This window comes from Cyprinus carpio, chromosome A19 (assembly GCF_018340385.1).
Source record: "Cyprinus carpio isolate SPL01 chromosome A19, ASM1834038v1, whole genome shotgun sequence".
Lineage (NCBI taxonomy): Eukaryota > Metazoa > Chordata > Actinopteri > Cypriniformes > Cyprinidae > Cyprinus > Cyprinus carpio.
Window position 1 is genome coordinate 262448 of NC_056590.1, and position 20515 is coordinate 282962.

Genomic DNA, 20515 nt, shown 5'->3' on the forward strand with positions numbered 1-20515 from the left:
GAATTAATCAATAAAATCGCCCAACCCTAATATATATATATATATATATACACATACACACACCCTGTTTTTATGTTGGTTTTGTATGGTTTTGAAAAAAAAAAACTTTGAATTTGAACAACTATAAAAATGTCATGTGGTAACTATTAAATAGTAACATGTTTTTCTTACACTTTAAATAAACACTGTGCACATCTTAATCACCTTTAAAAAAAATTGTTAAATACATTTTAAGGTCAAATTAATTTTTTTTTTAATATTAAAGAATTCTATTTAATTCATAAAATAAAGTTAATTTTTTGGGGAGTCGCTCATTACATTTAAGAAATTAAACTAAATTTGCCTTGTCATAAAAAAAGTATTTATCTGATATAAAATAAATACAGTATCTGATATTTTAGGAAACTTGCTGACCTTGACAACTTCATTTCTCTTTGATTTCATTTCTTGCTTCATTTAGTTTCACTGCATGTCGGTTGCACCAAAAGACTTCCATCTGGCAGTTTCAAAAACACTTATAAATTATAATAATTTAAAACTCTGTCACTTATTTTCTTTTAGGAAATAATTATAAAATATTACAGCAAGTTTCCCCCCCCCCCAATAATTTTGACTTTATGTTTATGTTAAAGTCATCGTAATCATGAATTACATTTTTAATGTATTTGTTAAGAAATTAATGGATGTTAATCAAAAAAAAAAAGTGCATCATGTCAATGCCACATTCTGACATCCTCACTGACAACCAAAATTAAAATTGTGCTGTGCCCTTGTGCTACTGCTGGAAATGTTTTGTCTGGAGTGTCTACAAAAGAGGACATCACAGTACCAGACACATCTCTGACAGGTGCTGTGTCACACCTGGACCGTACAGGAAATAGTGTCATACAAATTCTGTGCTGCTACAAACAGGTGAGAACTGACAATGCCATTCTCTTACAGATAACGAGCAATTAGAGAGAAACAGACCTGCTCTGAAGTGACACAAAACAAATGAGTGATGCGTTTCCACATGGTTTGAAGCGCTCATCATTTTACTTTGGCCATCATTTGTGTTGACCTCACTGATCAGCAGAGAGTTGAGACAAAGTGCTTCTCCTCTACTCAAGACACACAATGCACCAATCAGCTGAGTCATAGACGGCTTAAATAATTACTGTTCAACACATCTATGAGATCTGCTCGTCACATCTCAACCTCACACAGAGCATTGCTTAGTGGCATTTCAATAAAACTGCTAAGAGCAGAGATATGAGTGGCACCAGCATTGCATTTGATACACCAGCAGACAAACCTGTCAAGAAACTTTAAAGACTGTTTTAAGGACTAGTTTGGTGCAAAATATTTCTGAATACCCTTTATATAATAACTGCAATTAAATGTCCATATATCTGTAAGAAATGTGTCTAACTGGTGTGGACATGACCCCAAATCAGCTTAATTATACAGGACGCTAGAGCTGAAAGACTTAGGGGAAATTATTTTTTTTCCTGATAAAAAATTGTGATTGTGAATTTAAAAAAAAAATGCTGTCCCTGTTGCACAATTTATGTTGCAGAAAATATGACTAGGTAATAATAATAACAATAAGAGAATGTAATTATAAAGATTTATCATTATTATTTTTATTACATAAAATATTAAAATAAGTTACTATTAAAACATTTCACTGGAAAAAAGTTTTAAAACTTTTTTTTTTACAGTAATTTTTTTTATGATTATATATATATATATATATATATATATATATATATATATATATATATATATATATATATATATATCACTAAAAATCAACAAAAATTTTAATTTTACTATTAATTATTTATATTATTATTATTAATAATAATAAATATAAATCTTAAAATAAGAAATGTTGATAAAATTTAATTTTATATTTTAAAAAAATCCATATTTAAAAAATATATATATATATATATATTTATTTTACAAAACAACTGTAAATTTACAATAGTAATATTCATGGCTGTCGATTTTTAAATGTTAAACCACAGAGTTTTTATTTTGTTGTTAAGCTTCTTTTTTGTTGACAGCAGTCAGCTTATAAGCGCTCCTCATTACAAAATGTGCACTGAAGCGACCCAAAACTCAAAGGAGATGCAGAGATGGAGTTTGCATGGAGCAGCATCTACTGTTAAAGGAGCCGCTCTGAGACACTGAAAACAGATCATGAGCTGCTCGTGTGTAAACGAACACAGTGCTGCGCTTCACTCAACAACACGCATTGCTTATTTAATTAAACCACAGCTTTTAACATTTAAGTCACACTAAGCCATAATCACAATTTTGGTTTCATTTTGATTAAACGTGCAGCCCCACAGGATGCCCTTACGACCGACTAGTTGTTCAAACAACCCTCACTGTTGAAAACATCTCTTGGTAACTGGTGTTTGAAGCATGCGAGACTCACCTGTGCGTGCAGCAATAAGGTGGGTGGTGCGGTTTGGGTCTTTGCCATTGAGCACCAGGGTCTTGCCAAGCTTGGCACCCAGCGCATTGGTGTGGTACCACTCCCTCGTGCGCTCCATTGAGTAGTTGGTGGGATACAGGCCGCTGAAGATGATGGTTGTGCCCGCCAGCGTGCGGCCCTTCAGTTCGGGAATGATCTTCCGTATGTCCGGAGTCTCTGGACTCTCTTTCCTGAGGAAGGCCTCGTAGCGTGAGTAATACTCACTGTGGATGCGAACCAAAACCTCCTCCAAGTAAATCAGGTGGTCGTCCTGGTCAATGTCTTCCTCTTCCTCATCGTCCTCATCCTCCATACTGTGATCTAAAGACTCCTCACCCATGGTGACGCCTGACTGCTCGCTGTTTTGAGACTCAGTTTCCACTTCTTTCTTGTCAGAACAGCCGTTGCCCAAATCACTGAGACCCTCGGGATCCGTTTCTGGGACATCGTCCCCCTCTGTCCTCTGTTTGTCCACTTCCCCACCGTCCTCTTTGCTTTTACACTCCTCTGTTTTTGTTTGGCTTTGTTTGGCTTCGCCATCGCTGTCAGATAATCCGGTTTTACCCTCGCTTTCGCTGTCGCTCGAAAGGTCAAAATCCAGGTCGTTGGCAGCGGTGTCAGAAGCAGTGTTTGGGGTGTCCGTCTCACCTGAGGTACACGTCACACCTGAGCTGCCCTCCCCCTCCGCTTTCACATTACACTTGTCTGTTAAATCTGTGCTGTCACCGGGCCGTTCCCCTGCGGGGTGAGTCCTCTCATTGGCTGGTGCTCCCTGAGTGGCGGTGGCAGAGGGGGGCGACTCCTCATGCCCAGTTTTTTGGTCCTTGCTGGATTTCCTGAGTCCGTTTCTCTGCTCCTCCTGTCCTGACGATTCCAAGTTCTCTGCAGGCCGCCCAGCCTGGTTACCTACAGCAGGATAACAGAAATATTGCTTAGGTACAACTTCTGAGTGACAATTTAACGTGTCTTACTTGAAGCAAATCTACCGTACCTACCATGAATTTAAGAGATACAGAGAAACACATAATTTTTCATAAAAATATTGCATATATTGTGCAGTGAAGACTCTAAAACAGCTGTATATTATACAGGGTTTCAGACCTACTAGTGCCAGCAATGTTATTGTAGTGCCATTGAGAGACTATTATAGTTTTTATTAATATTTTAAATCATTTTTTATTTTTATATTTTCTGTTTCAGTTTTCATTAAATTTGTTGTAAAGGTTTTAATTCTTTTGTTATTTTAGTTGTTTTTCCTTATTAATTTTCTTTTGTATTTATTAGTTTTAGTTACTTTATAACATCAATTTAAACTAAATTAAAATGATGCAATGTTGCCTAGGCAACTAGATGAAACAAGTTTATATTTTATTTCTGTTAATTTTTTTTCCAAGTAACAAAACTTAGTAACAATGAATTTATTTATTGTATGGTTTCAATTTTAATTTTAGTTTTAGTTAACTCTAATAATCCTGGAAACTTAAGATGACTTACAATTACTTAAAATGACAAGCATTAAAATAAGCAAAAACAACCAAAAATCAAGATATTTATTTTTTTCAAGTCAGACAAAACAACAATCAACTTTTTGTTTCCTTTTGAAGAATCAAGATTCCCACTGCCTTCGAAAACCCAACTTAAAAAAATATATATATATATTTAAATACAAGTTTATTTAAATGACATTTAATGAGAAAGGCGTATTTTTTTTTAATAATCAAGTTTTTGTCACCATTTCTGAACAAGCTTAGGCATTATACACAACAATGTTGTACAACAACATTATGTTATAACTCAAGGTCTTCTTTTCATTTAAAATGTGTAAACAATATATATAAAAATATAAAATTTATATATATATATAAAGAACACATTCAAGCTTAAGCAGAGCAAACGAAAAAAATAAAGCAGACTGTACCAATTACATTACAGAACATACACACACTCAAGTCGGCCTGTGTTTCTCGTGTTTATATTGACTATCATTATGTTAATGTTGAAAATACAATAATAACCACATGAAAGTTGGCTCCTCAGTCTGATAACAATAATACGTTCCAGAGACACAAAGATAACGATGCGCTAAGCAGTGTTTCTTACAGCGCTTTGTGTTTTCTGGTCTGAAACTCAGAGCAAGCACGTGTCTCCAGATCATTTCGGTGTCAGATAAGCCCTCTTCTCTGCAAAACTCCTCAGTCACTGCTGTTTGGAGTTCATGTGATTTCTCATTGTGATGGTGATATTATGATAACTCAGTTTCACTGATTCATTTGATCAAAAGTAATTCCATTCAGAAAGATCTTTTTGATCAAAGGATTTCCAAAGTTCGCAAGACAGACAAAGACGTTCTGTGATCAAATGAATCAGCTTGTAAACACACTCCACAGCGCCACCCAGTGCAGTTAGTTATACCTGACTCTTAGTTTGTGTGCTGAGGATTTATCACGGATTCCCTGCATTTACTGCCCGCAAAGCAACATGTAGTACAATTCCAATAGTGTTTTTATTTTTCGAATAATAATTACATATTGAATATTCGACTTTTTGTGCACACCCTAGTCTCTAGACCTAGAAAAGTCAGGTAAATTAGTCAATTAAGCTCAAAGTAGGTTTTTTACACATATAGCCAAATCATGTATTTGATATTGTGTGTGAACACAGGCACTCGACACAAGCACATTAGAAAGTTTCATCTTTGTCCAGTGTTATTAATAATGCCAAGCTCTAAAAAACTGAAAGAGTCATTAAATGTTCCCTGAAGAACATTCAGCTCCTAAAACTTCTGGAGTCCTGAAACTGATTTATTTTATTTTGAATTACTATTATTGTTTAATTTACAAAAACGAGGAGTGCCTATAAATTAATAAAATAAAATAAAAAACTAGAGCTAGGGGCCTACAAATACTCTTTTGGACAAACGGGCCTTAAAGTCAAAAGGTTAGACCACTAGTTCACAGACAAACGTTCACTAATTAATAAAAAAAAAAAATGTATTGCATTTTTAAATGCAATGTTTCCTGGAACTGCTGTAAAATGCAGTGCACTCCTCTCCTCTGGTAAGCAGGTTATTTCAGAGCTCACACACACACGTGCACCTTTATTAAAACACCACTGTCGCTTCTTATTAAACCCTCCCTGCTGGAGAGCGAGCGCAACTACTTCTCACCCCAAAAAAAGTTTTGCAATCTAATTTACTTCTTCAGTAATACTTAATTATCTGTAATAAAAACGAACCAGGAAATACTCACATTGACAGTCTGAACAGAAGAATAGTTGTGTTCAAATACCTAGTGAGCTGCCTACACAGACAGCATTTTAAGGGGCCATTTACATATCGCGTCTTTTGCTCGCTCAAGTTCATTATTTCAAATGTAGGCACGATGCAAGCGCTCGTAAACAGAGAATGATGCGGAGCGACGTGCTCGTTTTAAAAAAAAACTTTTCAGAATGCCGCAAGCGCATCGCAGGTCATGTGACTAGAGCAAATTTCCAGTTTGCTGAGCATTATCGTTAATTACAGTCGCCGGGAAAATAAACATTACCTTTTCTGGCCATCTGCGCCTCTCGTGAACCCGGTGGGGCGTTGATGTCCCCGGTGCCCTGGAAGTAGATGTATTTCTTCACTGCGATGAGGTTAGGAGCGAACTTCCACACGTCCTCTCTATCGTCTATGATGCACACCATGGAGTCTCCACAGGGGAACAGATTTCTGCAAAAAGCACACAGTTTTCATACTGACATTTTTAGCAGCTGGGGGCTGGTTATGACTAAATGAACAGCACCCAGACAGCGCCAGCCTGCCAAGACCAAAATGTCAACGAGCACTTTATAACATTAGCATTGGTACAATACCAAAAATAGTATGGTCAAAAAAGATTTTTAGTGGATGTATGAAGTCCGCTCTCCTCAAGCTCACACAGGTGTCCTAGCAGAGGAACCACAGGTGCAGAAAACCTCATTAACTAACGTTAATTAACGGTCTTACAGCTACAAAATGCCACAATGCAATGGAAAAGTGTATTTGTCTTGTCTGCCTTTTAAATAATTGCCTTGAAACTTTGTTATTCAGATATTTAAGTACATCGGAGGCCACTGGGTATACAGCGTAATGAGTACAGATTGATCTGTGAATGTCTGGTGCATCTAAACAGCCCCCGAGAACATCTTTCCAACAGCTTGAGTTTTGAAATGGCAAACAAAGTCATTCGCACTCATAGAGGCACTGGGCTGAAGAGGCTTGGCTTCTGTAGGTTTATCGACCTAAAGAAAGTAATCTGTGCGCCGCTGAAGACCGATCGTGACTGTCTTTGTATGATAGTGGCTGCTCTGTGAGACCGTTCTTCCTTCAAGGTCAGTATGAGAGCTCAATGCGAAACCCACACATATTAACAGCTGACACGAGGAAAGAGAAGTGAATTGCATTTCCTCCATAAAAGAAGAAAAAGCAAACAACTGCGGCTGGAATGTTTTTATGTTGACCAAAGCAGAATAACTAATGCTTAAATACTGTAAAAATATTAGTAATACAGAAAAAGGTGGTTCGGGGGAGATGCTCGACAGACTTCTTTTTAAATTGTAAGCTTAAAGTGCCCTTTTCAGTCATTTTAATGATTAAAATGTTGAACATTCAGAGTGTTTTACCTCTAAGAGAAACGCTTGAGAGAAATGGGGTGTTTTTTCAGAAAGAACACCCAAATGAGAAAAAATAAAACACCCAAAAATGTACACAGGCTCAAAGTATACATAATTCTTCTGAATTATGAACTGAAACAAGACCATGCTGCATAAACCAATTCACTGAAGTCTTAAATGTATTCAATGTTCACCGTATTCTTGATCTGTCATGCAGAGCCGAATGAATATAGACGCGGGTGAAAAGCAGGGGTCTGCAGGACTGCACCTTATATCTGCGCTTGAAAGCATGTTTAGTCTAAAGCTGAATCAGAGCAGTTCTCTGAAGGCCTTCAGAAATACACGTCTCTTCTGTGCACAAGCACTTTGTTCACACGGCTGGAGCCAAGAAAAAAAAACTCTGGCAGCATTTTCATACAAGGTTGAATAAGCTTTATATTTAACAAGAAAACCTCTTTGGATGCTTGACCTTTAAAAATTAATTTAACTCTATTGAATAAGTACAAAAATAAGAAAACGAAATAGATAAGTCAATCAGAGTAGATAAAAATAAATAATTAAATAAAACTACTCTAAATATGAGCAAGAGTAAAATCAAATCCTGTTTAGGGTCAGCAGGATTTTTTAATGTTTTTGAAAGAAGTCTCTTATGTACTCCAAGGCTGCATTTATTTGATAAAAATACATAAAAAAAAAAAAAAATTTAAATGGTAAAATGTTAGTACAGTTTTCTGTTGTGATATGTTTAAATGTAATTTATTCCTGTGATGAATTTTCAGCATCATTACTTCAGTCTTCAGTGTCACATGATCCTTCAGAAATCAGTATAATATTCTGATTTGCTGCTCAATTTTTATCAATTATTATTGGAGCTAATGGTTCTTATTATTAATGTTGAAAAATGTGATATTTTGAGGATTCCTAGATGTACAGAAATCTTTTGCAACATCATAAATGTCTTTATTGTCTATTTTGTTTAATTTAAAGTATCCTTGCTGAATAGAAGTATTCATTTATTTAAGAAATGGTAGTGTAAATGAGTTGAATGTGATGCTTCATGTTGTGGTAACAACAAGCTGATGATGAAGTTCATAACTACAACACGTCATGAACGCAAGTTGATTGTTAAAATGGGAGCTACACTACTCCAGAAGTAGAAGACAGAAATGAGTGAACCGTGCCTCACCTGAGGTTGCCCGTCTTAGAGTAGGGGTCAATGCATTCATCTCGAGACATGATGCGGTGAGAGAAGAGCTTCTTTTCAGGGTCTAAAAAACCTGTTCAAAAGAACAGAGAAAGAGAGAGGGAACAGTCATTTCTTTTAAAGATAAAGTCTAAATCACAGCTGCAAGCAGAGCTATAAATACTGTAGTTCCACTCTGACAGCACTGAGACTATTCACAGCTGTAATAAAAGGAAAACAGGTCAAATAAAACAAACTAATGCTTTCAAAGATGCAGCCCTGCCTACAAATGTATAGGTTATATTACAGACATGTATAATAAACACCACAAGTGGAATATCACAAAACTGATTTAATGCTTATCAGTCATTTAGCAGATATCAAAGCAGATAATAAATAGGGCCGTTCTTGCAGATGACACTTTTGATGCGTTTATTAATATGCTGCAGACACAGCAAAACTCAAAACACTCAGAATATGAACTAATGCTGCCACCTGCTGTCACTGTGAAAGGCCAACACAATCTCTCACACAAACTCTAGGAGTTACCTGATGTGTTTTATCATCCACCAGGTGAGAAACTCAGCACTTATCAGTATCATTCATGTACCTGCGATGGTGTGAGCGTATAAACGGCTGCCAAAGGTGAAGACGTGCAGCTCATAGAGTTTGGCGATCTTCTCTAGAAAGTCTTTGCAGTGAGGCCGCAGTCGTGTATGAAGCATAGGCTCCCCGCGTCCCAGCTGGAAATGAAAGATTCCCTGGAGAAACATTGCAAGCCAGTTAGAACAAAAATATGAATTCATTTGTGTCTTCACTAAAATTAAAGCACATCTATTCATTTGGATGGCAGTGCATCTGCTTTAGAGTGAAAAGCATATACAGTCGTGGCCAAAAGTTTTGAGAATTACAAAAAAACACAAAATCAAAATATTCTATACTGAAGAATTTCAGTCCTGTCCAGGTCTAGCAGAGGCTTTTAAGATCATTAACTTCAGTGGAAATGCTCTGGAAAATAAAAGCTTTGAAAGCAGCACACTGGCAAAATTTTTGATCGCAGACATAATGCAAGTCTTTGAGTCTTTGATAGCTCAGTTAATGGTCTAGTAATTGTTTGGTATAAAGATTTTTTTGTTCGAGCTGATCTACGCCTGGCAGAATGAAAGCGTTAACGCCTACGAGGAGAATGAATCGAAAATGGATGATAGCGGTGGGAGAAAGAGAGTATGATGTAGTCATTTAAACAGAAATCAATCAGTGCTCGTATTCAAGAGAAGTCACAGAAAAAAACAAAACAGATGAAAAACAAACCAAAATAAAACGAGTGATCACATAAAAATCACATATAAAAACAAAAAAAAAACTGCAGAGAAGTTCATGTTCTTCCATTTTAGTTAGTGCTGAAACCTAACAAAATGAAGGTATTGGAGAGCAGCCATTTTTAAGCATATCCTTAAAATCATAAAAACTTATAATTATCATAAACAAAAAAAAAAACAACAAATATAAAATAAATACTGAGCATTATTGTTCATGAACATTTTAATTACACTGTTTATGGTCAGTCAGAAAGTAGACTTTTTTTTTTTTTTTCTCCTAAAGAAGCTTCAGTTGCTTTCGAAGTAACAGTAAAGAGATTTATAATGTTGTATTTAAAATGTATCATTTCTAGCTCAAATAAACGCTGTTCTTTAGAACTTCTAAAGAAAAAAACAACTTAGAATACTTTTTTTAAGGATACATTAAATTGATCAAGTGACAGTCAAGACGTTTATAATGTTACAAAAGATTTAAGAAAGATTTAATCAAATAAATGCTGTTTTTTTACTTAAAAGTATCACGGTTTCCACAAAAAATGCATTTCAACATTGATGATAATCAAATCAGCATATTATACTGACTTCTGAAGATCATGTGACACTGAAGACTGGAGTAATGATGCTGAAAATTCAGCTTTACATCACAGGAATAAAAAACACACAGCCATAAGATATATTTAAAATATCCAAAAGTTATTTTCCAATAAATAAACAGTTCACAAAGATTACAGTATTTTTCCTACATCGAATGGTAGCACCGTGTGTGACCCTTAAACTGTCACCTTGTTGGACATGCGCTGGCAGTGCTGACCAGTGGTGTGGATCAGCGTCTGGTCCAGATCCACCATCAGCACTAACTTCCTGTTCTTGATCCCTTTGCTGCAACCACCGACCGATCTGCTCTCCTCTCACATAAAAAAAAAAAAAAACACTTCAACACCAAAACCAGACGCCGCAGAGTAAACACAAACCATTTTATGCACAACCACTGACTTTACATTATCGAGTATGCCATGCCCCAGTCGAATTGCAAAAAACCTGAAAAACAAGGGCCAAGAGTCCAAGCATTCACTGCGTGATGAAGCCTATTGTTGATAAAAGCCTTTGACAATTTAGAATGCCCCTATAAAACAAAAACTATCACCGTCATCTCACTTCAGAAACAAAGACCATCAGCAGTTTAGCAACACACTGTGCACCATGGAAACGGTCGCCGTAGAGACGGGCACCTGCTGCTTTCCATTCTTGCTCTGTAGTCTGAAAACACAAGAGCATCTTCAGCACCATACAGTCACTTAAATCATTAACAGCAGTGGAAATCTCTAAGAAAATAGGGAAAGCAGTCTCAAGCAGCACACTGGCAGAAACTTCACTTTCGCAGACATAATGCAGAGTCTTTGAGTCTGGAGACTGACTCACACAATGGACTAGTACGGTTTGGTACTCACTGATTTTTTTGTCCTGGCCATCTATTCGGCAGACAAAGCCTTCATTACCTACGAGGATGATGCATTCTTCGAAAATGGATATTAGCGGTCCTGTTAAAAAGACAGAATGATGTAGTCGAAATAAACATAAATCAATCAAATGCACGGCTCATCCACTCACATTCGCTTGAGGGAGACAGAAAAACTCATGTTGGAGATCTGTGAGCAGAAGGTCAAAGAGTAAACGGCTAATGTCTGTACCATTACATTAATGAAATTTACTTAGTACAAAAAAGTACAAGTGAAGGTTACTCGAGTAAAAGTAAAAAGTAGCTTTTAAAATTTAACGTAAAAATTACTTAGTTCATGTTATTGTGGGATTGAAAAATGGGACAGGCCAAGGGTACAAAATCCACCACAGTCCTGCACATATAAAATATAACCTTAATTAAAACACACCTGATCATTATTGTTCATTTAACAGATTTATAATGTTGTATTTAAAATGTATCATTTCTAGCTCACTTTTTTTTAAAGAAGCTGATACTTTCCGAAAGTAACAGTAAAGAGATTTATAATGTTGTATTTAAAATGTATCATTTCTAGCTCAAATAAAAGAACTTCTAAAGGAAAAAAAAAACAAAAAAATAAACTTATAAAACATACATTTAAATATACCAAGTGACAGTCAAGACGTTTATAATGTTACAAAACAAAAGATTTAAGAAAGATTTAATCAAATAAATGCTGTTATGCATGAATACATGTTTTTTACAAGACATAAATGTAATCACGGTTTCCAATAAAAAATTAGCATTTCAACATTGATGATAATCAAATCGAAAGATATTATAAAATGACTTTTTTAAATAAAAATAATATTCCACACTGAAGACTGGAGTAATGATGCTGAAAATTCAGCTTTACATCACAGGAATAAATTACATTTTAAGATATATTTAAATATAAAAGTTATTTTAAATATAAATAATATTTCACAATATTACAGTATTTTTCCTACATCTGAATGGTAGTGTAGTGTGACCCTTTAACTGTCACCTTGTTGGACATGCGCTGGCAGTGCTGTTCAGTGGTGTGGATCAGCGTCTGGTCCAGATCCACCATCAGCACTAACTTCCTGTTCCTGTGAAAAGACGGCTGGTGGTCTTTGTGTGGAATTTTGCTTTACTTGCTGCTCACAGAGACAAAAAAAACCATCGTTCGAACACCAGACGCCGATGGTGCAGAGTAAACACAAACCATTTTATGCACAACCACTGACATTATCGAGTATGCCACTCACTTTGCAAAAAACAAAAACACACCTCGAGAGTCCAAAAGCATTCACTGCGTGATGAAGCCTATTGGAATACAATTAGAATGCCCCTATAAAGATAAAACTATCACCGTCACTCACCTCAGAGCTGACCATCAGCTCGGGAACATGCGCGACTCATGCAACCATGCGAAACGGAAACACACCAGCAGAAATATCTCTAAGACACCAGTGAAATACAGTCCTAAAACACAAAACCATACACACAACAATACACTCACTCAAACACACCAGCAGCGAAGGGTTGATGTCAGTAAGACGGATTCACACAGCCGAGGGAAAGACAGTTCTCACAGACGGATCCTGACAGACATCACTTCACTTTCTCAGGTAAGAGCAGAGAAAGGATTCTGGAGACTGACTGCACACAAGTAAGACGGATTTACTCACTGACGTTTGTTCCTGGGCCGACATTCGGCACCAGGGAGCCCTTCATTACTACAGTATGACTGTGTTTTAAACTGTAGCTAGTACAATACTTCAAAAAAAATATACTTAAGGTCGAAGTAAACATACAGTTTTAAAATTACTTTAAAATGTAGATTAGTACACAAAAAGGGAACAGCGGTCTGTGAGCAGCATCATTTTTAAATTTAAAAAAAAAAAATAGGAGAGCATTATGGTGATATTTCACTCAGTGGACTGGGAGAATGTATGCAAAGCTCTCCAACATCCAGTGCAAGTTGACAAACAAACTCAAATAAAAATTACAAAAACAAAATATAAGAGCAATAATAAATCAATTCCCCACCCTCAACCAAAAGGCAACAAATACATCACACTCATAATTTAGTGCAGTTTTCTTTCCTCACCCAAAAGGCATCATTTACATCACACTCATAATTTGCTAATTGCTAGTCAGTCGTAAACGTTCATGACAGCTCTCTGAATTGTGATTTTACATATTCTGAATTTATGGTTAATAATATTGGCTTTGGCCAACTATTTTCTAGATGCATGCAGATGTTTTAATAACCCTCCTCTCACATTTCCAGAAGGAATTAGAGAGTTCTTCCTTAAGCAGTGTAATCTTTTGGAGGTGTATTCATTTGTTTGACTGATTAACCCCCTTGTGTAAGATTCTTCTGACTTCTTTAAATAAATAAAAAAATAAAATTAATTAAGTAAAATAATTATTTATATAGACTACCGGTCAAAAGTTTGGGTTCAGAATGATTTTTAATGTTTTTTACAGAAGTTTCTTCTGCTCATCAAGGCTGTATTTATTTGATCAAAAATACAGAAAAAAATTTAATATTGTGAAATATTACTACAATGTAAAATAAAGTTTTTCTATTTTAATATACATTAAACTGGAATTTATTTCTGTGATCAAAGCTGAATTTTCAGCATCATTCCTCCAGTCTTCAGTGTCACATGATCTTTCAGAAATCAGCATAATATACTGATTTATAACCAGTGCTGGAAACTGTTGTGCTGCTTCATATTTTTTTGGAACATGTGATACTTTTTTTCAGGATTCGTTGATGAATAATGTGTTAAAAAAGAACAGCATTTATTTAAAATAGAAATCATTTCTAACAATATACACTACAGTTCAAAGTTTTGGGGTCAGTAAAAAACTTTTATTCGGCGGATAAAGGATGTGTTAAATTGTTAAGAAGTCATAGCAAAGATTTATATTGATAGAAAATATTTATATTATATGGAATAAATGCTGTTCTTTTTAACTTTTTATTCATTAAAGAATCCTGAAAAAGGTATCTGTTTCCAAAAACATATTTGGGAGCACAACTGTAGCTAACATTGATAATTCTAATAATAAATCAGCATATCATAATGATTTCTGAAGATCATGTGACACTTCATACTGGAGCAATGGCTGATGGAAATTCAGCTTTGCATCACAGAAATAAATTATATTTTAAAAGATATTTAAATAGAAACCATTATTTTATACTGTAATAACATTTTGCAAGATTACAGGTTTCTTTTTTTTTTTTTGTATTTTTAATCAAATAAATGCAGCCTTGATGAGCAGAAGAGACTTATATATATATATATAAACACCTTCCTGTTTATTGTGTTTTTATAGTAGTTTTGCTACTATAATATATATGCACTTCAGGGTTCGTCACTTCTCACCGGGGCTTATACTACACCTGCGTCTCTTACACAAACGCATCGTTTCACGACTAGAGGAAACTAGAGATTACTGTTTATAAAGTTTTAAATATGGATATGTTTCTTACACAAACGCATCGTTTCATCTATTTAAGGTATAAATTGAATACAACTCCCAACAGATCTCAATTACTTTTTTAATTAATTAATTTATTGGACTCAATTGGACTTTTTGAATCTCAACCTCCATTCACTGCCATTATAAAGCTTGGAAGAGCCAGGAAATTTTTTAATATAACTCCGATTGTATTCGTCATATACACCTAGAATGCCTTGAGGGTGAGTAAATCATGGGGTCATTTTCATTTTTGGGGAAAATATCAATTTATTAAAAAAAAAAAAACATTAAGGCTTGAATCTTGAATAGCTCTGCTGTATTTAATTATCTTTTTATTAGATTTTTTAATTATTATTATTATTATCATATTTTTCGGAAACAGCTTTTACAGAAGCTAAATCAAATATCAAAAAATACTAAAAAAAAAATTTCATCAGTATTTTTGTCGTTTTCATCTGCAAATGTCCAAAAATTCTTAAATCAAGATGCATTTACTTCAGAAGCTAAATGTATGATTAAAGTTTATGATTAAAATAAAAAACAAACATCTGCTAATGTCAACGTAATCCAACTTAAACCAACTTAATTCAAAGGGAAAAAGCCCAAACCCCATTGACAGATATTTGTCGTTGTTTTATGCATACAAATTATTATTATTATTATTATTATTACTATTATTATTATTAGTCATTTAATCTTAAGTTAAATTTGCATCTCAAGTAAACGTATCTTGATTTAAGGATGTTTCATTATCTCTACGGGAAACAAAAATATTTTTTGCACTGTATTCAACATTTAATGACACGACTTGATGAATTTAAGACTTTCTGCTCCTATTTAAGAACTTTTTAGGCTCTAATTTATGGATGGGCGAATTAAAACTTTTTAAGACCTGCAGATACCTGCAATAAACGCGGAGTAAGATTCACAAAACTCTCATTTCAATATCAGACTTCTTTAACCCCACAGCATTTCAGCAACAAACCTGCCGGTGCACATGTAAACATCAGTGTATCATATGAAAAGACGATCACGATTTAATCAGACATGCGTTCAACAACACGCCTTCTGTCCAAAGCCCCGCCCTCCACACGCGTGTCAGCCAATCCGAAGCAAGCAAAGCACAAGGCACGAGTTGATTGACATGCAGAGAGCGTTTCTGATTGGATAAAAAGAGCGGGCCGCTCCCCCAACTCTTGTTTTGCTGTTAACAGAGCTTAGTGTTAACGGAGCTCATATCTCAAAATACATATTTCAGTGATATCTGTCTGCTAATATGAACACTTCCTGAGTGATGTTACAACAACCACGTGCAACGCCTTCACATGTCCTTAAACGTGTTTACTCCGGGCGCGTGGAAGTTAGCCTAGCACGAGCATGCTCAGCTAACAAGCAAGTAAAGGACAGCTAACGTTACACATGTCAGCCGTTACAGCGCGTCTTACCCGGGCACGATGACCTGTCCGAGCTGACAGCACAGCTCCCGCACTGCTCCAGAGCGGTCTGACTTCAGCTTCCTCTCGGCCGCTCTGGACTCGCTCTCGGCGGAGATCGGCGCGCAAACCGCGATGACGGAGTCGACGTTCACCAGCGCTCCGGGCTTCACCTTCCACTCGAGCAGCCGCAGCGGACGCGCTCCCGCGGGGCAGCGGATCTCCGTCACCCGCGCCGCGGGGCCCCCCGCACCGCCGGAGTCCCAGGGCTCCGCCATCAGAGCTTCAAACTTCAGTCAGAAAACAACAACAACAAAGCGGAGGCGCGCAGCGATGAAACCGAGCTGTAATAATACAGGACAGGCTGAGGCGCAGTTCACTCTTCCCGCCCGTAAACAGGAAATACAAGGCTGCAATACGAGCGAGAGTCTTTCCACTTCCGGGAGACTTTAATAACGCTCTTTAAGCAAATATCAATATCAGAGTATAATCTGTAGTTTACTTAAATAGGTATAATATAATCATATTTTAAATAAATATTTAAAAAGTTGTAAAAAAAAATAAATAATACTAAATGTTTACAGTCACATCAAACTGGTGGTTCAGAGAACATCTGACCTGAGCATTAGAAACACACTGTATATCTGTCCCTTCCCCTCTGAGACAGACAAAAGCCTGGTTTGTGATGTAATCTGATGAAATATCATGAGCACACCATCTGCCTCCCGCGCGTCAGCGCTGCATGGACACTCTTTGGTCAGTGGGTATGTTTTCAGTGTTTTTGATAAGATTGAGTTTCAGATCTTGAATTTCAAAGAGGAAAATGCATCTGTTATATCTTTCATCTTTACGTGTATGCATTTCGCAGACTCTTCTTTCCTATTCTATTCTATTCTACAAACCCGATTCCAAAAAAGTTGGGACACTGTATAAATTGTGAGTAAAAAAGGAATGGAATAATTTACAAATCTCATAAACGTATATTTTATTCACAATAGAATATAGATAACATATCAAATGTTGAAAGTGAGACATTTTGAAATGTCATGCCAAATATTGGCTCATTTTGGATTTCATGAGAGCTACACATTACAAAAAAGTTGGGACAGGTAGCAATAAGAGGCCGGGAAAAGTTAACTGTACATATAAGGAACAGCTGGAGGACCAATTTGCAACTTATTAGGTCAATTGGCAACATGATTGGGTATAAAAAGAGCCTCTCAGAGTGGCAGTGTCTCTCAGAAGTCAAGATGGGCAGAGGATCACCAATTCCCCCAATGCTGCGGCGAAAAATAGTGGAGCAATATCAGAAAGGAGTTTCTCAGAGAAAAATTGCAAAGAGTTTGAAGTTATCATCATCTACAGTGCATAATATCATCCAAAGATTCAGAGAATCTGGAACAATCTCTGTGCGTAAGGGTCAAGGCCGGAAAACCCATACTGGATGCCCGTGATCTTCGGGCCCTTAGACGGCACTGCATCACATACAGGAATGATACTGTAATGGAAATCACAACACGGGCTCAGAAATACTTCCAGAAAATATTGTCGGTGAACACAATCCACCGTGCCATTCGCCGTTGCCGGCTAAAACTCTATAGGTCAAAAAATATCTAAACATGCCATATGCTAAAGATGATCCAGACAGCGCAGACTAAGACAGTTTTCAACTCTGGGCCAAGGCTTCCTATTCCTAAACTTGGACTGTGGCAAGTCCCCAGACGGAAAACTGTTCTGTGGGATCAGACGAATCAAAACATGGCCTTGTCCCAGTTTTTTTTTGTGGAAAACTGGGAACTCAACTATATTTTTTCCCTTAAAATGTCACATTTTCTCGTTTAAAACATTGAGAGTCGACAAGGACAACCCAAGTTGAAATTATCCACATCATTGCTTCAGTTCAGAATTTGTACTGCATCTTTGGATGGTTTGTGTGTGTGCATGATCTATATGTGGCATGAGCAGCTTTTGTAACACATCTGGTTCTAAAGGCATTCCAGGAGGACTCAATGCTGAAAGATAAATCCAGGACGTTCTAGAACAAGCATATGGCTCCCATCCAGAAAGTACGGCTCTTTCAGATGGAAGACCTTGGCATTTTGTTTAGGGTTGTGCAATGCCAGAAATCACATGATTGCATCAATTGTTGTTCTGTCATGGCTGCGTAGAAGAAGGGATCACTTTGATGGTACTCTAGAGATTTTGCTAGACGTGGTGAAATTATGCCCCCAGCCTTGGTTCCAGATCTTTGACCCATAGAAAAATAATGCATGGCAACACAACATCAAAAAACCTGTAATCACTCGACAAAATGAAGACCCTAACTTGACAGTATATATATATAGCAACTATACATATATATATATATAGCCTATATATATATATATATAATGGGATACAGTTTATTAGTAAAATCCTATTCCGAAAACGGATTGAGCACTCCTTGTCTCCCACAGTCCCCTTGTATGTTTGCAGACTGTTATAAAAAGAAGAGGGGATATATAACTATACAGTGGTAAACATGGCCTTGTCCCATAAGTTGATTTTATTTGAGATATGTGTATTTATTTGAGTGTTGATGCCATGAAATTTAAAATCAATTTTTCCATTTTTCAGAACTTAAAATGCACAACTGTTTTCATTACATTTTTCTCAATTTAAACATTTGTTTATGTCATTTAATGTTGTATTCAATGAATCAAAATATGTGAAAACATTTGCAAAAACACTTTAATAATTATCAAAATAATAGGGCCTTCTGTTTTTTTTGGAAGCGGGTTTGTGTGTGTTAATGAATTAAAAGCGTGTTTGTGTGTGAATAAATAATTATAATGTGTGTGTGTGTGAATTAATGAGTAAAATGTAAATATTAATTTTTGTGTTTTCAAAATTGGTAATAATAATAATGTTTCTTGAGCATCAATTATAGCATATTACACTGATTTCTGAAGGATCATGTGACACTGAGACTGGAGTAATGATGCTGAAAATTCAGCTTTGATCACAAAAATAAATTACATTTTAAAACATATTTATATAGAAAACAGATGTTTTACCTTGTATTGCTGTATTTTTGATGAAAAAAAAAGCCTTGGTGAGCATAAGAGACTTCTTTCAGAAGCATTAAAAACTCTAAATTATTCCATACGTTTGGCCGTCACAGCCCCAGTCTTTCAGTTTTGGTCATTGTTATTATAAAAGACAATATTATGCTACATACATACACACATACACAAACACAAAAAAAATCTAAATAAACATTATCCAATAAACACATAAATCAAATAAAGACAGACACACATACACACACACACATAATAGCTATGTATATGTTATGTATTAAACACCTAAATCTATTTTATAAATTATAAAATAATGTTTGGATATTGTACAGAAATTCATTCAGTGTTTTGATATGATCATCTCATCGGTCTGTCCCAGAATACTTCCTGTTCAGTGAGCTGCAGTATGCTGCTGCAGCAGCCATGGCCAGGTGGTAGGAGACGTGAAGCGACTAGGACATGATTCCACTTCAACACATCTGTAGAGGCTCCAATGATCCAAATATCTTTGGAATTCTTCCACTGGCTCTGCTCCTTCTGGGAAAACCTCGAGTTTGAATTCGCATTAAGGTGAGGACACTATTTTTACCCCTCCAAATTCCATTTTATTTCTTCACAAATACTGTTTTTTTTCCATTCTATTTTTTTTTTATTTTGTTTGGATGGATAAATTAAATTTTACCTATCAAAAAGTCTTATGCAGTTTAACAACTTATCAAAAGTTTAACAAAAAACAAATTTTTAGGGCCCTATAAAAATCCATTTAATTTTTCTCAAATCGATTGTTTTTTGTTTAAATTTTCATTTTAATGGTTTAATTCAATTTTAATCAGAAACATGTCTAATCAACAGAACACATAAAACATTTTAATAATTTATTTAAAATTATAGGGCCCTATGATTTTTAATTGTATTTTTTTCTGGATTAATGATTTATTACATATTTATCATAAAAAATGGTGGTAATCAAATGAAGGCTTGAAAAAGTAACAATTTAATGAATAAATTTGTAAAATGTAAAAAAAATTTATTTTTATTTTTTTTTCAGAAAAACAAATCCTTTCCATCAAAACTAAACTGACAAAAAAAAAAAATTGAAAAAAAACTTTAAAAAAAAATAAAAAAAAAATAAAAAATAATAAAAAATTATATAAAAATTACTTTATTATTATTTCTTTATTATTATTAGTTTGACATGTACATTCTACGGTACAATAGTGATATATTTCTGTCTAAATTTCATCAAGTTAAATGGAACGTTAATTTTTTTCTGGATTGTAGTGAATCTCTTTGAGTTTCTGTGTTTATATCCGATAAAGTGATGGAATGCTGGCGAAATTCCAGGACATTCCATATACTGTAAATTCCATTTTTGTGACTGGATTCTGGATTTAATTTGCATTTTCAGCATTGCAGAGATCATAGGGTCCGATGACACTCATCTCAACAG

General features: G+C 35.4%; 1 protein-coding gene across 1 annotated transcript in view; it reads right to left on the minus strand.

Annotated features, from left to right (window-relative positions):
• The window catches only part of LOC109061757 (RNA polymerase II subunit A C-terminal domain phosphatase-like), a 94812-nt gene extending 78132 nt beyond the window's left edge, over positions 1-16680 (minus strand). Inside the window, exons 1-8 of the mRNA XM_042777189.1 lie at positions 16016-16680; positions 12091-12175; positions 10797-10881; positions 10387-10511; positions 8896-9046; positions 8289-8379; positions 6013-6179; positions 2432-3376 (exon numbers count right to left, since the gene is read on the minus strand). Of these exons, the coding sequence (XP_042633123.1) occupies positions 2432-3376; positions 6013-6179; positions 8289-8379; positions 8896-9046; positions 10387-10511; positions 10797-10881; positions 12091-12175; positions 16016-16281 (1915 nt within the window). The 5' untranslated portion in view covers positions 16282-16680. The remainder of the gene's footprint in view (positions 1-2431; positions 3377-6012; positions 6180-8288; positions 8380-8895; positions 9047-10386; positions 10512-10796; positions 10882-12090; positions 12176-16015) is intronic.
• Between the last annotated feature and the right edge of the window lie 3835 nt (positions 16681-20515).